Source organism: Ranitomeya imitator, chromosome 3, assembly GCF_032444005.1.
Source record: "Ranitomeya imitator isolate aRanImi1 chromosome 3, aRanImi1.pri, whole genome shotgun sequence".
Classification (NCBI taxonomy): Eukaryota; Metazoa; Chordata; class Amphibia; order Anura; family Dendrobatidae; genus Ranitomeya; species Ranitomeya imitator.
Window position 1 is genome coordinate 522,114,691 of NC_091284.1, and position 24,200 is coordinate 522,138,890.

General features: G+C 39.9%; 1 protein-coding gene across 1 annotated transcript in view; it reads right to left on the minus strand.

The window, feature by feature from the left end:
• The window catches only part of CBLB (Cbl proto-oncogene B), a 242,320-nt gene extending 219,314 nt beyond the window's left edge, over positions 1 to 23,006 (minus strand). Inside the window, exon 1 of the mRNA XM_069757756.1 lies at positions 22,654 to 23,006. Within this exon, the coding sequence (XP_069613857.1) occupies positions 22,654 to 22,851 (198 nt within the window). The 5' untranslated portion in view covers positions 22,852 to 23,006. The remainder of the gene's footprint in view (positions 1 to 22,653) is intronic.
• Positions 23,007 to 24,200: the final 1,194 nt, after the last annotated feature.

A 24,200-nucleotide genomic window follows, 5' to 3' on the forward strand; every position in this document is an offset into this window, starting at 1 on the left:
TCTCCATTTTTCGTGATCCGGAGTCGGGTGTGGGCTTATATTTTGCGCGCCGAGCTGACGTTTTTAATGATTCCATGTTGGTGCAGATAGGTTCTTTTAATCGCCTGTTATTGCATTTTAAAGGTAAAAATGTAATTCTGGCGTTTCAAATTTTTTTCTCGCTACGCCGTTTAGCGATCAGGTCATTCCTTTTTTTATTGATAGATCGGGCGATTCTGAATGCGGCGATACCAAATATGTGTATATTTTATTTTCATTTTTATTGTTTTATTTTGAATGGGGCGAAAGGGGGGTGATTTAAACTCTTATATTTTTTTTATAACTTTTTTTAAACATTTTTTTTTTACTTTTGCCATGCTTCAATAGCCGGAGGCTAGAAGCTGGCACAACTCGATCGCCTCTGCTACATAGAGGTGATGCACAGATCACCTCTCAGCAGCGGAATTACAGCATTGCTCTGAGTGACGACCACAGGGTGGCGCTCACAGCAATCCGGCATCAACAACCACATTCTACAATGCTGTAGGTAAGCCCCCAATCCGACCTGCAAGAGAAGAAAAATAACTGTTATTATACTCACCCGGGGGGGGGGGGGGTGTCGCAGGTCTGTGTCCGGCGCTTCTCATCTTCTTACGATGCCATCCTCCGGCTTCTTCATCGCTCCCCGGCAGGCATACTTTGCCATGTTGAAGGCACAGTAAAGTACTGCAGTGCGCAAGCGCTGGGCCTCTCTGACCTTTCACGGCGCCTGCGCACTGCAGTACTTTGCTCTGCCCTCGACAGGGCAGAGAAGTACGCCTGTGCAGGAGCGCAATGCCGGGGAGCCATGAAGCAAGTAGGAGGGCGGCATCATGAAAAGATGGGAAGCGTCGGACCAGGACCTGCGACACCCATCGGACCGGAACGCCCCCAGGTGAGTATAATAAAAGTTATTTTTCTTCTCTTGCAGGTAGAACGGGGGGCTTATCTACAGCATTACAGTATAGAATGCTGAAAGGTGGTGGCCGTAACTCATATCGGTCAAACCAGGTGATAGGTTCGCTTTAACTGCACCCGCAACTATACACAAAGTGTATCTCACAACAACAGAATGTAGTGCACACAGACAAAGGAAGCGACACAGGGCTAAAGACGTGATCACACAATCATACATGAAAGATTGGAAGGAAAAGGAGGGAACCCTTTGGTATATGTGGAACCTCCCCCTCCCCCCCCCCCCCCCCCCCCCCCCCCAGAGTTAAATGTAACAAAATGGGAAGAGTGCTGGGAAGAGGAACACGCAAACAAACCGCAGGAGGAGCAATAAAGAAAACCTCAGCAGACCTTCACTGGGGAGCTGGGACTCCAAACATCCATCTAACTTGAAATATAGCCAGCAAAGACTACATGTGCCAGGAGCCTATTCCAAGATGTGATAGGACAAACCAAAACAAGGAAGTGAAAACAGCTGTAAAGAAGCAGCACACCAGAGCAAAGAGCATTATTAGCAGTTGGACAGAGACAATACAGGCTGTGGTCCCACAGAGAGAAACTGATCCACAGATAGAGGTCACCGGAACGAGTCCCAGAGTCGAGCCATGAGAAATATACACTGGTCTATGGGCTCAAGAAAAGCTAATCAGTAGAGCTGTGTATCTTAAGGACCTCATACACATCAGAGAAGAGTCAGCCCTATCCCACTGATTTCAGATGGACAGGCCAACCGCCTTTATGTGCATGGAGGTCCCCAAACTTCACTGACCGAATGTTGAGGGAAATAAAGATTGAGCATGTTGATCGACCAGCAGAAACATCACAGCCAAAGATGCCTACAGCAGCTTATTACGCTCTCCCCATTGACACTCTGACAAACATGCACATTCAACCAGAGTGTACACGTGTATAGGGGAGTCTGGAAAGATAACTATCAGCTAGACACGTTTCAGGCTTTCGGCTATCTATGGTGTATGGCTACCTTTACCTGTATATAAGGATTGGATGTCTATTAGCACTTGACTGAGGTGAAGTAAAGCAATTTATGTCGTGAACAGATTACTACCTGTGCACCTGTACGGTACTACTGCCTACCTGGGATATAGTATCTGCACGGCTAATGTATATACCTGCACTGGGTGGCCACACCTGGTTCTTTGATCACCTGGTGAAAGCAGATTCATTTTATTCTCCTGTACACTTTGGCCCAATTCAATAATACTGGCATGCCCATTTTAATAACAGGACTGCTGGAGTAAGATGTACCTAATTCATTAAAGGGATCTGTCAGCAGGTTTTTGCTATGTTGTCTCCTGTGTTTGCATGGGTTTCCTCGAAATACCCTGGTTTCCACCGACACTACCAAGACATACAGATAGAAAATGTAGATTGCGAGTCCCAATGGGCACAGCGATGACGATATCTGTAAAGCGCTGTGACATATGATGGCCCCATATAAGAAAGCATAATAACAATATGTAATCTGAAGGCAGCATAAAGTTGTATCACTTAGTTTACTGGGTGCAGCATTTGTGATAGTATCACAGATTTCTTTGCTGCAGATCTAGCAGACCTCATATGTTGAGCCCTGTATACCCCGACCAAAGCACTAATAGGCAGTTTATAAGGACGCTGTATAATGGCAGAAAGTGGCTAATCAGTGCTGGAAGCATGGCTGGACTAGGAGGCACTAGGCAGCTTGTCCTGTGGAGATAATCTCCTGATGCTCAAACAGTGATATTGCATTGAAACAGCAAAAACACCGTCCAGTAAGTGACACGTCGCTGGAATCGGGGTCTCTGCTCCTCCATTATGGTGCTCTCAGATTACATCACAACTACGTGGTAACAGATTCCCTTTAAAAGTGCATGTCATTTAAAGAATCAGGTACATCTTACAACTACTGTCTGCCTCAACTAGAAATGTTACTCCAGTACAGTAAATTTTGATGAAGATGTCATTCGGGCAGTTTAAACATGTGTGTACATATGGAGAGACCTGTCAATCAACTGCAGGGGAGTTGAGGGAGGCTTTCACACTGTTTTCTCTGAAATGGCGCATCGCTTCAGAGTAAAACATGGCAGCTGCAATCACACAACCAGGCTCTGACCGTGGTTCGTTCGGCAATAAGGCTCTAATGACAGGTTGTCACCAACAACACTGTGTACAAGCATGAGTAAAGGTACCGTCACATTTAGCGACGCTCCAGCGATATAGACAACGATCCGACCTAAACTAGATCGCTGGAGCGTCACTGTAAGGTCGCTAGGAGACGTCAAACACAGCAACTCCAGAACGATGCAGGAGCGATCTAGTGACGTACTTATCGTTCTCGCTGGTTGTTGCTCCATGGAAAACCATTTCAGGCATCGTTGCTTTTGTTGTCAAACATAACGATACACGCCGACCTGACAACCAAATAAAGTTCTGGCCTTCTAGCTCCGACCAGCGATGGCACAGCAGGATCCAGATCGCTGCTGCGTGTCAAACACAACGAGATCGCTATCCAGGACGCTGCAACGTCACGGATCGTTGTCGTTCTCGTTCTAAAGTTGCTCAGTGTGAAGGTACCTTTAGGCCAATGAGCACCGGACTGTCTCCCTAGTCATAACCGACCATGTAGCCACATCTCACCCCATCAAATGTATGTTGTCCAATCTAGTTACTGGGCAATCCACTCGGGGTGCACGGATAAAGCTTCAAGGAGGTAAGGTAACAAGGAGCTTTGCCAGAAGAGATCAAAAAAGGTTTTCCAATACAGGAAAGGGAGTTAAAAGCAAAAAACCTATTGACAGTAAGTTCACACAGGGCATTTTTTTAATGCTTTTTTTTTCTGCATCAAAACCTGATCTTCTTGGCAGCAAAGCTGCGTCAAAAACGCAGGTTTAGGTGCGTTTTCTTCATGTGTTTTTTTTTCCCCTTTGTGCATGCCAATAAAGTTGAGTGCACACAGAGAAAAAAAAAACAACTTCCTGTAGATAGATAGAATAGATAGAATAGAATGGATTGATAGAATAGATACATTACCTGTGGTAATGCATACGCATCATCAATAGTAAAAAGTTGGTCACACAGGGTTAATAGCTGCGTAACCGGAGTGCGTTACACCGCGCTCCGGTAATGCTGGCATTAACCCTGTGTGAGCGGTGACTGGAGAGGAGTATGGAGCGGGCGCTGACTGCGGGGAGGAAGGAGTGGCCATTTTTCCGCCGGACTGTGCCGGTCGCTGATTGGTCACGGCAAAACAGCCACGGCCAATCAGCGACTTGGATTTCCATGACAGACAGAGGCCGCGACCAATGAATGATAGACAGAAAGACACACAGACAGAAGGACAGAAAGACGGAAGTGACCCTTAGACAATTATATAGTAGATACACATGCGATTTTACTGCAGCTCAGGGACCACTGCTGGCTCCTGCCTGCAGAAGGGTTTTTTTTTCAATATGTATATATAATATTCATTATGTAAACTAGGGGGCAGGTCAATGAGGGGTCAGTGACCTGTCAGAAGCCATACAGATGAATAGCTAAGGCTACGTTCACATTTGTGTTGTGCGCCGCTGCGTCGGCGACGCAACGCACAACGCAAATGAAAACGCACCAAAACGCACGCAAAAACGTTTTTTGCCAAAATTTGGACGCAAGAAAAATGCAACTTGTTGCGTTTTCTTGGCCCGACGCTTGCGGCAAAAAAAACGCATGCGTCGCACAACGCATCACACAAAAACGCATGCGTCCCCCATGTTAAATATAGGGGAGAATGACGCATGCGTCGCATGACGCATGCGTCGCCCGATGCAAACACGCAAAACGCTAATGTGAACGTAGCCTCAGAAGCGCACTACATGAAGAAACACCCTTCCTCCCCGGCCTCCCACCGGGGCATATCATTAACTCAAAACTGAAACTAAAGATTAAACAACAACAACCACAAGACGGATGTCATCACCAGGTATCATTGTAATCAGTATAACGGCGCCGACCTGACAGTGTCTGTAGGTTACTGTGCACAATCCGGCTGACAGGTTCACTTTAAACTCACTTTCCCTAGATTGAAAATACTTTTTAATATGCTTGCTATAAGTGTTGATCATAGGATGTGAAACGTAACTTAAATTTGAAAAAAAAAACAAACAAACATTTTTAGGGTATGTGCACATGTTGCGGATTCCATTGCGGATTTTTCCGTGCGGATTCTGCAAAATCTGCAGGTAAAACGCCCTGTGTAAAATTCCCTGCGGATTTACTGCAGATTTTGTGCGGATTTCACCTGCGGATTCCTGTTATGGAATAGGTGTAAAATGCTGCGGAATCTGCACAAAGAATTTACATGCTGCAGAAAATAAACCGCGCGTTTCCGCGGAATTTTCCACAACATGTGCACTGCGGATTTGGTTTTCCATAGGTTTACATACTACTGTACAACGCATGGAAAACAGCTGCAGATCCGCAGCCAAATCCGCAAATGTGCACAGACCCTTAGACCCTAAAAATGAGAGACGTTTAAGCTGGCTGGCCACAAGATGGGACCATGTAGCATTCACCATTATTGATTGAGCCCAATATATAAGAGGTTTTGCGCCCAGACTATGCTGTAATGCTTCCTGTAATATGTATGATCATAGAGCTGTTATTACATATCTAGGCTGTAACGCTTCCTGTAATATGTATGATCATAGAGCCGTTATCACATGACTATGCTGTAATGCTTCCTGTAATATGTATGATCGCAGAGCCAGTATCACATGACTATGCTGTAATGCTTCCTGTAATATGTATGATCATAGAGCCGGTATCACATGAATATGCTGTAATGCTTCCTGTAATATGTATGATCATAGAGCCGGAATCACATGACTATGCTGTAATGCTTCCTGTAATATGTATGATCGCAGAGCCAGTATCACATGACTATGCTGTAATGCTTCCTGTAATATGTATGATCATAGAGCTGTTATTACATATCTAGGCTGTAATGCTTCCTGTAATATGTATGATCGCAGAGCCAGTATCACATGACTATGCTGTAATGCTTCCTGTAATATGTATGATCATAGAGCCGGTATCACATGAATATGCTGTAATGCTTCCTGTAATATGTATGATCATAGAGCCGGAATCACATGACTATGCTGTAATGCTTCCTGTAATATGTATGATCGCAGAGCCAGTATCACATGACTATGCTGTAATGCTTCCTGTAATATGTATGATCATAGAGCCGGTATCACATGACTATGCTGCAACGCTTCCTGTAATATGTATGATCATATAGCCATTATTATATGACTATGCTGTAACATTTCCTGTAATATGTATGATCGCAGAGCCGGTATCACATGACTGTGCTGTAATGCTTCCTGTAATATGTATGATTATAGAGCTGTTATTATATGACTAGGCTGTAATGCTTCCTGTAATGATCATACAGCCGTTATTACATGCCTATGCTGTTACGCTTCCTGTAATATGTATGATCGCAGAGCCGGCACCACATGACTATGCTATAATGCTTCCTGTAATATGTATGATCGCAGAGCCAGTATCACATGACTATGCTGCAACGCTTCCTGTAATATGTATCATCATATAGCCATTATTATATGACTATGCTGTAACACTTCCTGTAATATGTATGATTGCAGAGCCAGTATCACATGACTGTGCTGTAATGCTTCCTGTAATATGTATGATCACAAAGTCGGTATCACATGACTATGCTGTAACGCTTCCTGTAATATGTATGATTATAGAGCTGTTATTATATGACTAGGCTGTAATGCTTCCTGTAATGATCATAGAGCCGGTACTACATGCCTATGCTGTAACGCTTCCTGTAATATGTATGATAGCAGAGCCGGTGTCACATGACTATGCTGTAACACTTCCTGTAATATGTATGATCACAGAGCCATTATCACATGACTAGGCTGTAATGCTTCCTGTAATATGTATGATCATAGAGCCGGTACTACATGCCTATGCTGTAACGCTTCCTGTAATATGTATGATAGCAGAGCCGGTGTCACATGACTATGCTGTAACGCTTCCTGTAATATGTATGATCACAGAGCCATTATCACATGACTAGGCTTTAACGCTTTATGTGATATGTAGGATCACAGAGCCATTATCACTTGACTAGGCTGTAATGCTTCCTGTAATATGTATGATCATAGAGCCTTTATCACATGACTATGCTGTAATGATTCCTGTAATATGTATGATCATAGAGCCGTTCTTATATGCCTATGCTGTAACGCTTTATGTGATATGTATGATCACAGAGCTGTTATCACATGACTAGGCTGTAATGCTTCCTGTAATATGTATGATCATAGAGCCGTTATTACATGCCTATGCTGTAATACTATGTGATATGTATGATCACAGAGACATTATCACATGACTAAAGAAAATCAGATTAGCAACAAATGACCACATTGACAAGTAGAAATCAGTTGGGGGACAATTGACTAAACTGAAATATGACTTCACGGGTCCCTCAAGCATCTACCACCTCTGTTTAGACTAAGTATCTTAAATGTGGTCCTGGACCTCCTGAAGGTCAGAATATACCTACACGGCTCACATATAGAGCGATTTAACTCCATTCTAAGGAGCAGGACACAAACTTCTCCAGGGCAGACAAGGCTTCTAATAAAGCAAGAATGTCTGATACCACCCAAAGCTTTAGGAAAACAATCACCCTACATAAAATTGTCCTTGGGCCAACTGACCTTGACGTATGTGGAACGCCCACGTACCTATCAATGGACGGAGCAGGAAGCCAGAGAAACTATCATTCAGGATCTGTTCACGCCGGTCGGTGGTATACGCTGGGGAGTATTCCACGTTGTAAACCTCATATGTGGCCCTTTGAAGCCATACAGTGGCTTATATCAGGAACATGTCATAATGGTAAAGACGCTATACACTGTTATATTGCCACCCAAAAGAAGGCCAAAAGGACACTCTTAGCTTCCATCCGATAGATGGTAGCCAACTTTTGGCCTATGCAGCAGAAGACAAATGTGGGGTGAGTCTTTTAGAAACAGCCTATAAGGTGTAATATTTCTGTGATTCCCCTTCCTCTGAGAGAAGGAGCAATCTGTGCACCCAAAAATTCAATTTCCACAGGACATCGCTGAAAGAGAAATTAAGCTTTACACAGCAACGACAGAAATCAATGGACAGCCTTGTACCAGAGGGGCATGGTCCTCCAGAGGAAGAGACCCTTTGTACCCGCTCTGTGAACAAGTAATTCTACTAATAAACTAGTTCAAAATAAGTTTACTCAACAGAAAACCCTTTAAATGGAGATAAAACTTAATTTTCTGCAATGTTCCCAACTAAAGAAGGTGACGACTTCTGAAAATGGCACTAGAATGTGTTGTCTACATTAGGTCCACAGAGGAGCATGCTCGTGCACAGAAGAAGAGTGTTCAGGGCTCACATGTAGCACTTCGTATATTGGGCTGTAGGATCATCATCAGGAACCGACAACACGAGAACACGCATCAGCCATCACTAACCCAATCAATGTGACGTGTCAGTCTCAAACTGAGGAACAAGAAGTGAAGCTTGAACCTCCTTAGCCCGCAGGCCGTGTCTGTACCAGAGCACCAGCACATGCAATTAGTGTTGGCACACAAGACAGCAAGTCACACTCCATGATAGACTGAAATCTACATCTAAAAGGCCCCATGCGTCAATAATAGACAAATATATCACAGTCTACTGGTGTCAAGGTGACAAATACGTGGACTCTGGTGAATGAGTGGTCTGACCTGGAGAGATCAGACACGTGACCCCTCAGGAGGGCATCTGGTTGTGTGCACCAGGCAAAGTTGTCACCCACAGATGTGCCCACCAGTTTTATTAGTCTCATAGATGATCTAAAGATAAATGGTCTGCCATGTGGCAAATAGGGAGAAGCTACTCAAAGGAAAAACAGGAATGATCCCTTCTTTTAAAGGAGCTTGTCCCATCTTCTAATTGTATGTGTATTACCTACATTACAGTAGACGTACCTTCACAAGGCTCCTCTACTTTTGACCGACTTTGTCGAAGGCCGGAGTCAATATGTAAGCCCTCTGGCATCTACAGGTAGATATGCTTCAGACACTCCGACTCACTCAAGTGTAACCTTACAGCAGACATACCCATTGAGCTGGGCTTTATTATGGCAGCTTTCTGACAACACACATCCTTCAAAAGGAGAGTATACCCGAAAGTGTGGGCTGAGGGCTCTACCTCTCCTACCCCACCCCCTCTTTATGTTTTACAAACTCTCAGCTAAAAAAGCCATATGATGTGTGGACCCCCTTCAGCTTCAGTCCATAATTACTGCAAATGGTCATCCCACAACTTCCCGCTCCACCAGTGTTTATATACAGAGCACAACCCCCTCACAGCTGAAAATGAGGAGTTATCACATGTCAAGGACGCAAAAATATCACGAGATGGAAACTGGAAACCATCCACAACCTGTCTCCTCCATACATCTGTGACATGGTCTCCCGGTACCTACCTACACGCGACCTCCGGTCCTCCCAAGACCTCCTTCTCTACTCCCCTCTCATCTCTTCTTCCCATAACCGCATCCAAGACTTCTCCCGTGCTTCCCCCATACTCTGGAACTCTCTACCCCAACACATCAGACTTGCGCCTACCATAGAAACCTTCAAAAAGAACCTGAAGACTCATCTCTTCCGACAAGCCTACAGCCTGCAGTGATCCTCAACCTACTGAACAGCCGCACAGCCAGCTCTTCCCTCTCCTAGTGTATCCTCACCCACCCCCTGCAGACTGTGAGCCCTCGCGGGCAGGGTCCTCCCTCCTTATGTACTCGTGTGCCTTGTTATCTGCTCATGTTTAATGTATTTGTCTATATTTGCCCCGTATTCACATGTAAAGCGCCATGGAATAAATGGCGCTATAAAAATGTATAATAATAATAATATAATAATAATAACTGGAGTTATCACATGTAGTGGCTAGTTATCACCTGCATGGATACTGTTATCACATGTGGTGTATAGTAGGTATATAGGCACACGTAGCGTACAGTAAGTATATAGACACACGTAGCGTATAGTAAGTATATAGACACGTAGCGTATAGTAAGTATATAGACACACGTAGCGTATAGTAAGTATATAGGCACACGTAGCGTATAGTAAGTATATACACACGTAGCGTATAGTAAGTATATAGACACACGTAGCGTATAGTAAGTATATACACGTAGCGTATAGTAAGTATATAGACACACGTAGCGTATAGTAAGTATATACACACGTAGCGTATAGTAAGTACATAGACACACGTAGCGTATAGTAAGTATATATACACACACGTACAGTAAGTATATAGGCACACGTAGCGTACAGTAAGTATATAGACACACGTAGCGTATAGTAAGTATATAGACACGTAGCGTATAGTAAGTATATAGACACACGTAGCGTATAGTAAGTATATAGGCACACGTAGCGTATAGTAAGTATATACACACGTAGCGTATAGTAAGTATATAGACACACGTAGCGTATAGTAAGTATATACACACGTAGCGTATAGTAAGTATATAGGCACACGTAGCGTATAGTAAGTATATAGGCACACGTAGCGTATAGTAAGTATATAGACACACGTAGCGTATAGTAAGTATATACACACGTAGCGTATAGTAAGTATATAGACACACGTAGCGTATAGTAAGTATATAGACACACGTAGCGTATAGTAAGTATATAGGCACACGTAGCGTATAGTAAGTATATAGACACACGTAGCGTATAGTAAGTATATACACACGTAGCGTATAGTAAGTATATAGATGACACGTAGCGTATAGTAAGTATATAGGCACACGTAGCGTATAGTAAGTACATAGACACACGTAGCGTATAGTAAGTATATAGACACACGTAGCGTATAGTAAGTATATAGACACACGTAGCGTATAGTAAGTATATAGACACACGTAGCGTATAGTAAGTATATAGACACACGTAGTGTATAGTAAGTATATATACACACACGTACAGTAAGTATATAGACACACGTAGCGTATAGTAAGTATATAGACACACGTAGCGTATAGTAAGTATATAGACACACGTAGCGTATAGTAAGTATATAGACACACGTAGCGTATAGTAAGTATATAGACACACGTAGTGTATAGTAAGTATATATACACACACGTACAGTAAGTATATAGACACACGTAGCGTATAGTAAGTATATAGACACACGTAGTGTATAGTAAGTATATAGACACACGTAGCGTATAGTAAGTATATAGACACGTAGTGTATAGTAAGTATATATACACACACGTACAGTAAGTATATAGACACACGTAGCGTACAGTAAGTATATAGACACACGTAGCGTATAGTAAGTATATAGACACACGTAGCGTAAAGTAAGTATATAGACACACGTAGCGTATAGTAAGTATATAGACACACGTACAGTAAGTATATATACACACACAGCGTATAGTAAGTATATAGACACACGTAGCGTATAGTAAGTATATAGACACACGTAGTGTATAGTAAGTATATATACACACATGTACAGTAAGTATATAGACACACGTAGCGTATAGTAAGTATATAGACACACGTAGTGTATAGTAAGTATATATACACACACGTACAGTAAGTATATAGACACACGTAGCGTACAGTAAGTATATAGACACACGTAGCGTATAGTAAGTATATAGACACACGTAGCGTAAAGTAAGTATATAGACACATGTAGCGTATAGTAAGTATATAGACACACGTACAGTAAGTATATATACACACACAGCGTATAGTAAGTATATAGACACACATAGCGTATAGTAAGTATATAGACACACGTAGCGTATAGTAAGTATATAGACACACGTAGCGTATAGTAAGTATATAGACACACGTACAGTAAGTATATAGACACACGTAGCGTATAGTAAGTATATAGACACACGTAGCGTATAGTAAGTATATAGACACACGTAGCGTATAGTAAGTATATAGACACACGTAGCGTATAGTAAGTATATAGACACACGTAGCGTACAGTAAGTATATAGACACACGTAGCGTACAGTAAGTATATAGACACACGTAGCGTACAGTAAGTATATAGACACACGTAGCGTACAGTAAGTATATAGACACACGTAGCGTACAGTAAGTATATAGACACACGTAGCGTATAGTAAGTATATAGACACACGTAGCGTACAGTAAGTATATAGACACACGTAGCGTACAGTAAGTATATAGACACACGTAGCGTACAGTAAGTATATAGACACACGTTGCGTATAGTAAGTATATAGACACACGTAGCGTACAGTAAGTATATAGACACACGTAGCGTATAGTAAGTATATAGACACGTAGCGTATAGTAAGTATATAGACACACGTAGCGTATAGTAAGTATATAGACACACTTAGCGTATAGTAAGTATATAGACACACTTAGCGTATAGTAAGTATATAGACACACGTAGCGTATAGTAAGTATATAGACACACGTAGCGTATAGTAAGTATATAGACACACTTAGCGTATAGTAAGTATATAGACACACGTAGCGTATAGTAAGTATATAGACACACGTAGCGTATAGTAAGTATATAGACACACGTAGCGTACAGTAAGTATATAGGCACACGTAGCGTACAGTAAGTATATAGACACACGTAGCGTACAGTAAGTATATAGACACACGTAGCGTACAGTAAGTATATAGACACACGTAGCGTATAGTAAGTATATAGACACACGTAGCGTATAGTAAGTATAGACACACGTAGCGTATAGTAAGTATATAGACACACGTAGCGTATAGTAAGTATATAGACACGTAGCGTATAGTAAGTATAGACACACGTAGCGTATAGTAAGTATATAGACACGTAGCGTATAGTAAGTATAGACACACGTAGCGTATAGTAAGTATATAGACACACGTAGCGTATAGTAAGTATATAGACACGTAGCGTATAGTAAAGTATATAGACACACGTAGCGTATAGTAAGTATATAGACACACGTAGCGTATAGTAAGTATATAGACACACGTAGCGTATAGTAAGTATATAGACACACGTAGCGTACAGTAAGTATATAGACACACGTAGCGTATAGTAAGTATATAGATGACACGTATAGTAAGTATATAGACACACGTATAGTAAGTATATAGATGACACGTAGCGTATAGTAAGTATATAGATGACACGTATAGTAAGTATATAGACACACGTATAGTAAGTATATAGATGACACGTAGCGTATAGTAAGTATATAGATGACACGTATAGTAAGTATATAGACACACGTAGCGTATAGTAAGTACTGTATATAGATGACACGTATAATAAGTATATAGACACACGTAGTGTACAGTAGGTATATATACACACACGTACAGTAAGTATATAGACACACGTAGCGTATAGTAAGTATATAGACACACGTAGCGTATAGTAAGTATATAGACACACGTAGCGTATAGTAAGTATATAGACACACGTAGCGTATAGTAAGTATATAGACACACGTAGTGTATAGTAAGTATATATACACACACGTACAGTAAGTATATAGACACACGTAGCGTATAGTAAGTATATAGACACACGTAGTGTATAGTAAGTATATAGACACACGTAGCGTATAGTAAGTATATAGACACACGTAGTGTATAGTAAGTATATATACACACACGTACAGTAAGTATATAGACACACGTAGCGTACAGTAAGTATATAGACACACGTAGCGTATAGTAAGTATATAGACACACGTAGCGTAAAGTAAGTATATAGACACACGTAGCGTATAGTAAGTATATAGACACACGTACAGTAAGTATATATACACACACAGCGTATAGTAAGTATATAGACACACGTAGCGTATAGTAAGTATATAGACACACGTAGTGTATAGTAAGTATATATACACACATGTACAGTAAGTATATAGACACACGTAGCGTATAGTAAGTATATAGACACACGTAGTGTATAGTAAGTATATATACACACACGTACAGTAAGTATATAGACACACGTAGCGTACAGTAAGTATATAGACACACGTAGCGTATAGTAAGTATATAGACACACGTAGCGTAAAGTAAGTATATAGACACACGTAGCGTATAGTAAGTATATAGACACACGTACAGTAAGTATATATACACACACAGCGTATAGTAAGTATATAGACACACATAGCGTATAGTAAGTATATAGACACACGTAGCGTATAGTAAGTATATAGACACACGTAGCGTATAGTAAGTATATAGACACACGTACAGTAAGTATATAGACACACGTAGCGTATAGTAAGTATATAGACACACGTAGCGTATAGTAAGTATATAGACACACGTAGCGTATAGTAAGTATATAGACACACGTAGCGTATAGTAAGTATATAGACACACGTAGCGTATAGTAAGTATATAGACACACGTAGCGTACAGTAAGTATATAGACACACGTAGCGTACAGTAAGTATATAGACACACGTAGCGTATAGTAAGTATATAGACACGTAGCGTATAGTAAGTATATAGACACACGTAGCGTATAGTAAGTATATAGACACACTTAGCGTATAGTAAGTATATAGACACACTTAGCGTATAGTAAGTATATAGACACACGTAGCGTATAGTAAGTATATAGACACACGTAGCGTATAGTAAGTATATAGACACACTTAGCGTATAGTAAGTATATAGACACACGTAGCGTATAGTAAGTATATAGACACACGTAGCGTATAGTAAGTATATAGACACACGTAGCGTATAGTAAGTATATAGACACACGTAGCGTACAGTAAGTATATAGACACACGTAGCGTACAGTAAGTATATAGACACACGTAGCGTATAGTAAGTATATAGACACACGTAGCGTACAGTAAGTATATAGACACACGTAGCGTACAGTAAGTATATAGACACACGTAGCGTACAGTAAGTATATAGACACACGTAGCGTACAGTAAGTATATAGACACACGTAGCGTACAGTAAGTATATAGACACACGTAGCGTATAGTAAGTATATAGACACACGTAGCGTATAGTAAGTATAGACACACGTAGCGTATAGTAAGTATATAGACACACGTAGCGTATAGTAAGTATATAGACACGTAGCGTATAGTAAGTATAGACACACGTAGCGTATAGTAAGTATATAGACACGTAGCGTATAGTAAGTATAGACACACGTAGCGTATAGTAAGTATATAGACACACGTAGCGTATAGTAAGTATATAGACACGTAGCGTATAGTAAAGTATATAGACACACGTAGCGTATAGTAAGTATATAGACACACGTAGCGTATAGTAAGTATATATACACACACGTACAGTAAGTATATAGACACACGTAGCGTATAGTAAGTATATAGACACACGTAGCGTAAAGTAAGTATATAGACACACGTAGCGTACAGTAAGTATATAGACACACGTAGCGTATAGTAAGTATATAGATGACACGTATAGTAAGTATATAGACACACGTATAGTAAGTATATAGATGACACGTAGCGTATAGTAAGTATATAGATGACACGTATAGTAAGTATATAGACACACGTATAGTAAGTATATAGATGACACGTAGCGTATAGTAAGTATATAGATGACACGTATAGTAAGTATATAGACACACGTAGCGTATAGTAAGTACTGTATATAGATGACACGTATAATAAGTATATAGACACACGTAGTGTACAGTAGGTATATATACACACACACGTACAGTAAGTATATAGACACGTAGCGTATAGTAAGTATATAGACACGTAGCGTACAGTAAGTATATAGACACGTAGCGTATAGTAAGTATATAGACACACGTAGCGTATAGTAAGTATATAGACACACGTAGCGTACAGTAAGTATATAGACACGTAGTGTATAGTAAGTATATAGACACGTAGCGTACAGTAAGTATATAGACACGTAGTGTATAGTAAGTATATAGACACGTAGTGTATAGTAAGTATATAGACACACGTAGCGTATAATAAGTATATAGATGACACGTACAGTAAGTATATAGATGACACGTACAGTAAGTATATAGACTCACGTAGTGTACAGTAAGTATATATACACACACGTATAGTAAGTATATAGACACACGTAGCGTATAGTAAGTATATAGATGACACGTACAGTAAGTATATAGATGACACGTACAGTAAGTATATAGACTCACGTAGTGTACAGTAAGTATATATACACACACGTATAGTAAGTATATAGACACACGTAGCGTATAGTAAGTATTTAGATGACGCGTATAGTAAGTATATAGACACACGTAGCGTATAGTAAGTATATAGATGACACGTACAGTAAGTATATAGATGACACGTACAGTAAGTATATAGATGACACGTACAGTAAGTATATAGACACACGTAGCGTATAGTAAGTATATAGATGACACGTACAGTAAGTATATAGATGACACGTACAGTAAGTATATAGACACACGTAGTGTACAGTAAGTATATAGACACGTAGCGTATAGTAAGTATATAGACACATGTACAGTAAGTAAGTATATAGACACACGTAGTGTACAGTAAGTATATAGACACGTAGCGTATAGTAAGTATATAGACACATGTAGTGTACAGTAAGTATATAGACACACACGTAGCGTACAGTAAGTATATAGACACACGTAGCGTATAGTAAGTATATAGACACACGTACAGTAAGTATATAGATGACACGTAGTGTACAGTAAGTATATAGATGACACGTACAGTAAGTATATGGACACGTAGCGTATAGTAAGTATATAGACACACGTACAGTAAGTATATAGATGACACGTACAATAAGTATATAGATGACACGTAGCGTATAGTAAGTATATAGACACACGTACAGTAAGTATATAGATGACACGTACAATAAGTATATAGATGACACGTAGCGTATAGTAAGTATATAGACACACGTACAGTAAGTATATAGATGACACGTACAATAAGTATATAGATGACACGTAGCGTATAGTAAGTATATAGACACGTACAATAAGTATATAGATGACACGTACAGTAAGTATATGGACACGTAGCGTATAGTAAGTATATAGACACACGTACAGTAAGTATATAGATGACACGTACAATAAGTATATAGATGACACGTAGCGTATAGTAAGTATATAGACACACGTACAGTAAGTATATAGATGACACGTACAATAAGTATATAGATGACACGTAGCGTATAGTAAGTATATAGACACACGTACAGTAAGTATATAGATGACACGTACAATAAGTATATAGATGACACGTAGCGTATAGTAAGTATATAGACACACGTACAATAAGTATATAGATGACACGTACAGTAAGTATATAGATGACACATAGTGTACAGTAAGTATATAGATGACACGTACAGTAAGTATATAGATGACACGTACAGTAAGTATATAGATGACACGTACAGTAAGTATATAGACACACGTAGCGTATAGTAAGTATATAGACACACGTAGTGTACAATAAGTATATAGATGACACGTAGTGTACAATAAGTATATAGATGACACGTACAGTAAGTATATAGATGACACGTACAGTAAGTATATAGATGACACGTACAGTAAGTATATAGATGACACGTAGTGTACAGTAAGTATATAGATGACACGTAGTGTACAGTAAGTATATAGATGACACGTAGTGTACAATAAGTATATAGATGACACGTACAGTAAGTATATAGATGACATGTACAGTAAGTATATAGATGACACGTAGTGTACAGTAAGTATATAGATGACACGTAGTGTACAGTAAGTATATAGATGACACGTAGTGTACAATAAGTATATAGATGACACGTACAGTAAGTATATAGATGACACGTACAGTAAGTATATAGATGACACGTAGTGTACAGTAAGTATATAGATGACACGTAGTGTACAGTAAGTATATAGATGACACGTAGTGTACAGTAAGTATATAGACACACGTAGCGTATAGTAAGTATATAGATGACACGTACAGTAAGTATATAGATGACACGTAGTGTACAGTAAGTATATAGATGACACGTACAGTAAGTATATAGATGACACGTACAGTAAGTATATAGATGACACGTAGTGCACAGTAAGTATATAGATGACACGTACAGTAAGTATATAGATGACACGTAGTGTACAGTAAGTATATAGACACACGTAGCGTATAGTAAGTATATAGATGACACGTACAGTAAGTATATAGATGACACGTAGTGTACAGTAAGTATATAGATGACACGTACAGTAAGTATATAGATGACACGTAGTGTACAGTAAGTATATAGATGACACGTACAGTAAGTATATAGATGACACGTAGTGTACAGTAAGTATATAGATGACACGTACAGTAAGTATATAGATGACACGTAGTGTACAGTAAGTATATAGATGACACGTACAGTAAGTATATAGATGACACGTACAGTAAGTATATAGATGACACGTAGTGTACAGTAAGTATATAGACACACGTAGCGTATAGTAAGTATATAGATGACACGTACAGTAAGTATATAGATGACACGTAGTGTACAGTAAGTATATAGATGACACGTAGTGTACAGTAAGTATATAGATGACACGTAGTGTACAGTAAGTATATAGATGACACGTAGTGTACAGTAAGTATATAGATGACACGTAGTGTACAGTAAGTATATAGACACACGTAGCGTATAGTAAGTATATAGATGACACGTACAGTAAGTATATAGATGACACGTAGTGTACAGTAAGTATATAGATGACACGTAGTGTACAGTAAGTATATAGATGACACGTAGTGTACAGTAAGTATATAGATGACACGTAGTGTACAGTAAGTATATAGACACACGTAGCGTATAGTAAGTATATAGATGACACGTACAGTAAGTATATAGATGACATGTAGTGTACAGTAAGTATATAGACACACGTAGCGTATAGTAAGTATATAGATGACACGTACAGTAAGTATATAGATGACACGTACAGTAAGTATATAGATGACACGTAGTGTACAGTAAGTATATAGATGACACGTAGTGTACAGTAAGTATATAGATGACACGTACAGTAAGTATATAGATGACACGTACAGTAAGTATATAGATGACACGTAGTGTACAGTAAGTATATAGATGACACGTACAATAAGTATATAGATGACACGTACAGTAAGTATATAGATGACACGTACAATAAGTATATAGATGACACGTACAATAAGTATATAGATGACACGTACAGTAAGTATATAGATGACACGTAGTGTACAGTAAGTATATAGATGACACGTAGTGTACAGTAAGTATATAGATGACACGTAGCGTATAGTAAGTATATAGATGACACGTACAGTAAGTATATAGACACACGTAGCGTATAGTAAGTATATAGATGACACGTACAGTAAGTATATAGATGACACGTAGTGTACAGTAAGTATATAGACACACGTAGCGTATAGTAAGTATATAGATGACACGTACAGTAAGTATATAGATGACACGTACAGTAAGTATATAGATGACACGTAGTGTACAGTAAGTATATAGATGACACGTAGTGTACAGTAAGTATATAGATGACACGTACAGTAAGTATATAGATGACACGTACAGTAAGTATATAGATGACACGTAGTGTACAGTAAGTATATAGATGACACGTACAATAAGTATATAGATGACACGTACAGTAAGTATATAGATGACACGTACAATAAGTATATAGATGACACGTACAATAAGTATATAGATGACACGTACAGTAAGTATATAGATGACACGTAGTGTACAGTAAGTATATAGATGACACGTAGTGTACAGTAAGTATATAGATGACACGTAGCGTATAGTAAGTATATAGATGACACGTACAGTAAGTATATAGACACACGTAGCGTACAGTAAGTATATAGATGACACGTACAGTAAGTATATAGATGACACGTAGTGTACAGTAAGTATATAGACACACGTAGCGTATAGTAAGTATATAGATGACACGTACAGTAAGTATATAGATGACACGTAGTGTACAGTAAGTATATAGACACACGTAGCGTATAGTAAGTATATAGATGACACGTACAGTAAGTATATAGATGACACGTACAGTAAGTATATAGATGACACGTAGTGTACAGTAAGTATATAGATGACACGTAGTGTACAGTAAGTATATAGATGACACGTACAGTAAGTATATAGATGACACGTACAGTAAGTATATAGATGACACGTAGTGTACAGTAAGTATATAGATGACACGTACAATAAGTATATAGATGACACGTACAGTAAGTATATAGATGACACGTACAATAAGTATATAGATGACACGTACAATAAGTATATAGATGACACGTACAATAAGTATATAGATGACACGTACAATAAGTATATAGATGACACGTACAGTAAGTATATAGATGACACGTACAATAAGTATATAGATGACACGTACAATAAGTATATAGATGACACGTACAGTAAGTATATAGATGACACGTAGTGTACAGTAAGTATATAGATGACACGTAGTGTACAGTAAGTATATAGATGACACGTAGCGTATAGTAAGTATATAGATGACACGTACAGTAAGTATATAGACACACGTAGCGTATAGTAAGTATATAGATGACACGTACAGTAAGTATATAGATGACACGTAGTGTACAGTAAGTATATAGACACACGTAGCGTATAGTAAGTATATAGATGACACGTACAGTAAGTATATAGATGACACGTACAGTAAGTATATAGATGACACGTAGTGTACAGTAAGTATATAGATGACACGTAGTGTACAGTAAGTATATAGATGACACGTACAGTAAGTATATAGATGACACGTACAGTAAGTATATAGATGACACGTAGTGTACAGTAAGTATATAGATGACACGTACAATAAGTATATAGATGACACGTACAGTAAGTATATAGATGACACGTACAATAAGTATATAGATGACACGTACAATAAGTATATAGATGACACGTACAATAAGTATATAGATGACACGTACAATAAGTATATAGATGACACGTACAGTAAGTATATAGATGACACGTACAATAAGTATATAGATGACACGTACAATAAGTATATAGATGACACGTACAATAAGTATATAGATGACACGTAGTGTACAGTAAGTATATAGATGACACGTAGTGTACAGTAAGTATATAGATGACACGTAGCGTATAGTAAGTATATAGATGACACGTACAGTAAGTATATAGACACACGTAGCGTATAGTAAGTATATAGATGACACGTACAGTAAGTATATAGATGACACGTACAGTAAGTATATAGATGACACGTACAATAAGTATATAGATGACACGTACAATAAGTATATAGATGACACGTACAATAAGTATATAGATGACACGTACAGTAAGTATATAGATGACACGTACAATAAGTATATAGATGACACGTACAATAAGTATATAGATGACACGTACAGTAAGTATATAGATGACACGTAGTGTACAGTAAGTATATAGATGACACGTAGTGTACAGTAAGTATATAGATGACACGTAGTGTACAGTAAGTATATAGATGACACGTACAGTAAGTATATAGACACACGTAGCGTATAGTAAGTATATAGATGACACGTACAGTAAGTATATAGATGACACGTACAGTAAGTATATAGATGACACGTACAGTAAATATATAGATGACACGTACAGTAAGTATATAGATGACACGTAGTGTACAGTAAGTATATAGATGACACGTACAATAAGTATATAGATGACACGTACAATAAGTATATAGATGACACGTACAATAAGTATATAGATGACACGTACAATAAGTATATAGATGACACGTACAGTAAGTATATAGATGACACGTACAATAAGTATATAGATGACACGTACAATAAGTATATAGATGACACGTACAGTAAGTATATAGATGACACGTAGTGTACAGTAAGTATATAGATGACACGTAGTGTACAGTAAGTATATAGATGACACGTAGCGTATAGTAAGTATATAGATGACACGTACAGTAAGTATATAGACACACGTAGCGTATAGTAAGTATATAGATGACACGTACAGTAAGTATATAGATGACACGTACAGTAAGTATATAGATGACACGTAGTGTACAGTAAGTATATAGATGACACGTAGTGTACAGTAAGTATATAGATGACACGTAGTGTACAGTAAGTATATAGACACACGTAGCGTATAGTAAGTATATAGATGACACGTACAGTAAGTATATAGATGACACGTAGCGTATAGTAAGTATATAGATGACACGTACAGTAAGTATATAGATGACACGTAGTGTACAGTAAGTATATAGATGACACAGGTGTCCTAGGTACCAGAGTGGTGTTGCCCCCAGACCATACAGGTAATGCCCCCATGCTCTCCCCCATTACACTACATAAAGTTTGGGGCACTCCTGGCATAAAGTTTCTCAGTGAGAGGGGCAGCTGCAGCAGCGCTCCCGGGGTGACGGGCACAGGGGCACATGCCGCCCTCCTCTTACCACTTTGTCCATCAGTTTCCAGGTCTTCTCCACGGTCCGCCTGTCGGCCGCCGCCTGTTTCGGGGGTCCCACAGCGTCCTGGATGGCATCGATGAAGCCCTGGATGCGGGCCTTGCGGGGGTTGGCGCTCCGGGCCCCCAGGACCCGCCCGGTCGGGGCGCTACTGATCGCGCTGCTGCTGCCTCCGCTGCTGGCCATGTCGTTAGGAAGGAAGGCCGGCCGCAGGCGACTCTGCAGAGGGTCAGGAGTGGCCGCTGCCCAGCACAGCCCGGCGCCGTCTATGTGCCCCTTCTGCCGGCCGCTAGGACTCTCCCCCTTCTCTCCCTGCTCGGCGGAGCTGCAGGCTGAGCCGTGGTGAGGTCACCGGAGGAGGAGGATGGGAAGAGCAGGCTTGGTTTTATCGTGCACGGCCCCTTTAAAGCGCCAGTTCCTTCTAGTGTCCCTCAGCTCCAGCCAGACAGAGGGGGAGGGCAGGTAGAGGGGCGCCACCCGGGAGGGGGCCTGCTGGCACACAGATGGTACAGGGGCCAATCATTCCAGTACTGCCCGTGTATGTGACAGCTCCTGTGTGGAGGACTTTTCTGTGCCCCTCTTCTGCTGTGCTGGTGATGGGTTACTGGTGCTGATCACCAGTCCTGGCCTCTTCTCCCAGCAGAACTTTTTAGAAGTAACAGATCCAGGAAACTGCTTACATAGCAATTCCCAAATCTGCGCCCATCCTACTACTGATCACATCTGCCCTGAAAGCTCCATCCAAAACTTGTACTGGCAAGCACATGCCCATCCCAGCGGGGCCAGTAGACAGGTGAAGGGGGTCTTATGGTTAGATAGGATGCACTGGGAGCTTTCCTGGCTCATATTCCACAATGTGTGAAGCCAGAACACATGAGCTGCGCGCACAGTGAACAAGCCCGTAGAGACATGTTCACACCACCAAGAGACTTGAAAACACCGAAAAGCTCAGTAAAACCAAAAACACTCTGTTGCAAAAAAAATCACAGTGGACACCAAGTGCTGGTAAAAAGATGGAAAAAACAGGGTATTTGGTTGATACGTTTTTTGCAAAAAATGTATATTAAGCCGCGCTACCAAACGTCAAGGTATACCCATATCAGAGCAGTCCTAACTGATGTATGTAATCCCTATCTGATGTATTTAAAACCTGGTCATATTTTTTTTTTTGCAACAGAGTGTTTTTGGTTTTTCTGAGCTTTTTAGTGTTTTCAAGTCTCTTGGTGGTGTGAACATGTCTCTACGGGCTTGTTCACTGTGCGCGCAGCTCATGTGTTCTGGTTTCACATAATGGTTTTCTTGTGTCCACAAGACTGGGGAGGCCGCCAGCCCTCTTTTTTTGAGCTGTGCGCACAGGAGCCGTTCTTTCCAGCGTGTCCACATGGACATTCCTTTTCTGAATCCTGCTCATACAGGTAGTGTACATATGACCAGGTTTTAAATACATCAGATAGGGATTACATACATTAGTTAGGACTGCTCTGATATGGGTATAGCTTGACGTTTGGTAGAGCGGCTTAAAGGGAACCTGTCTG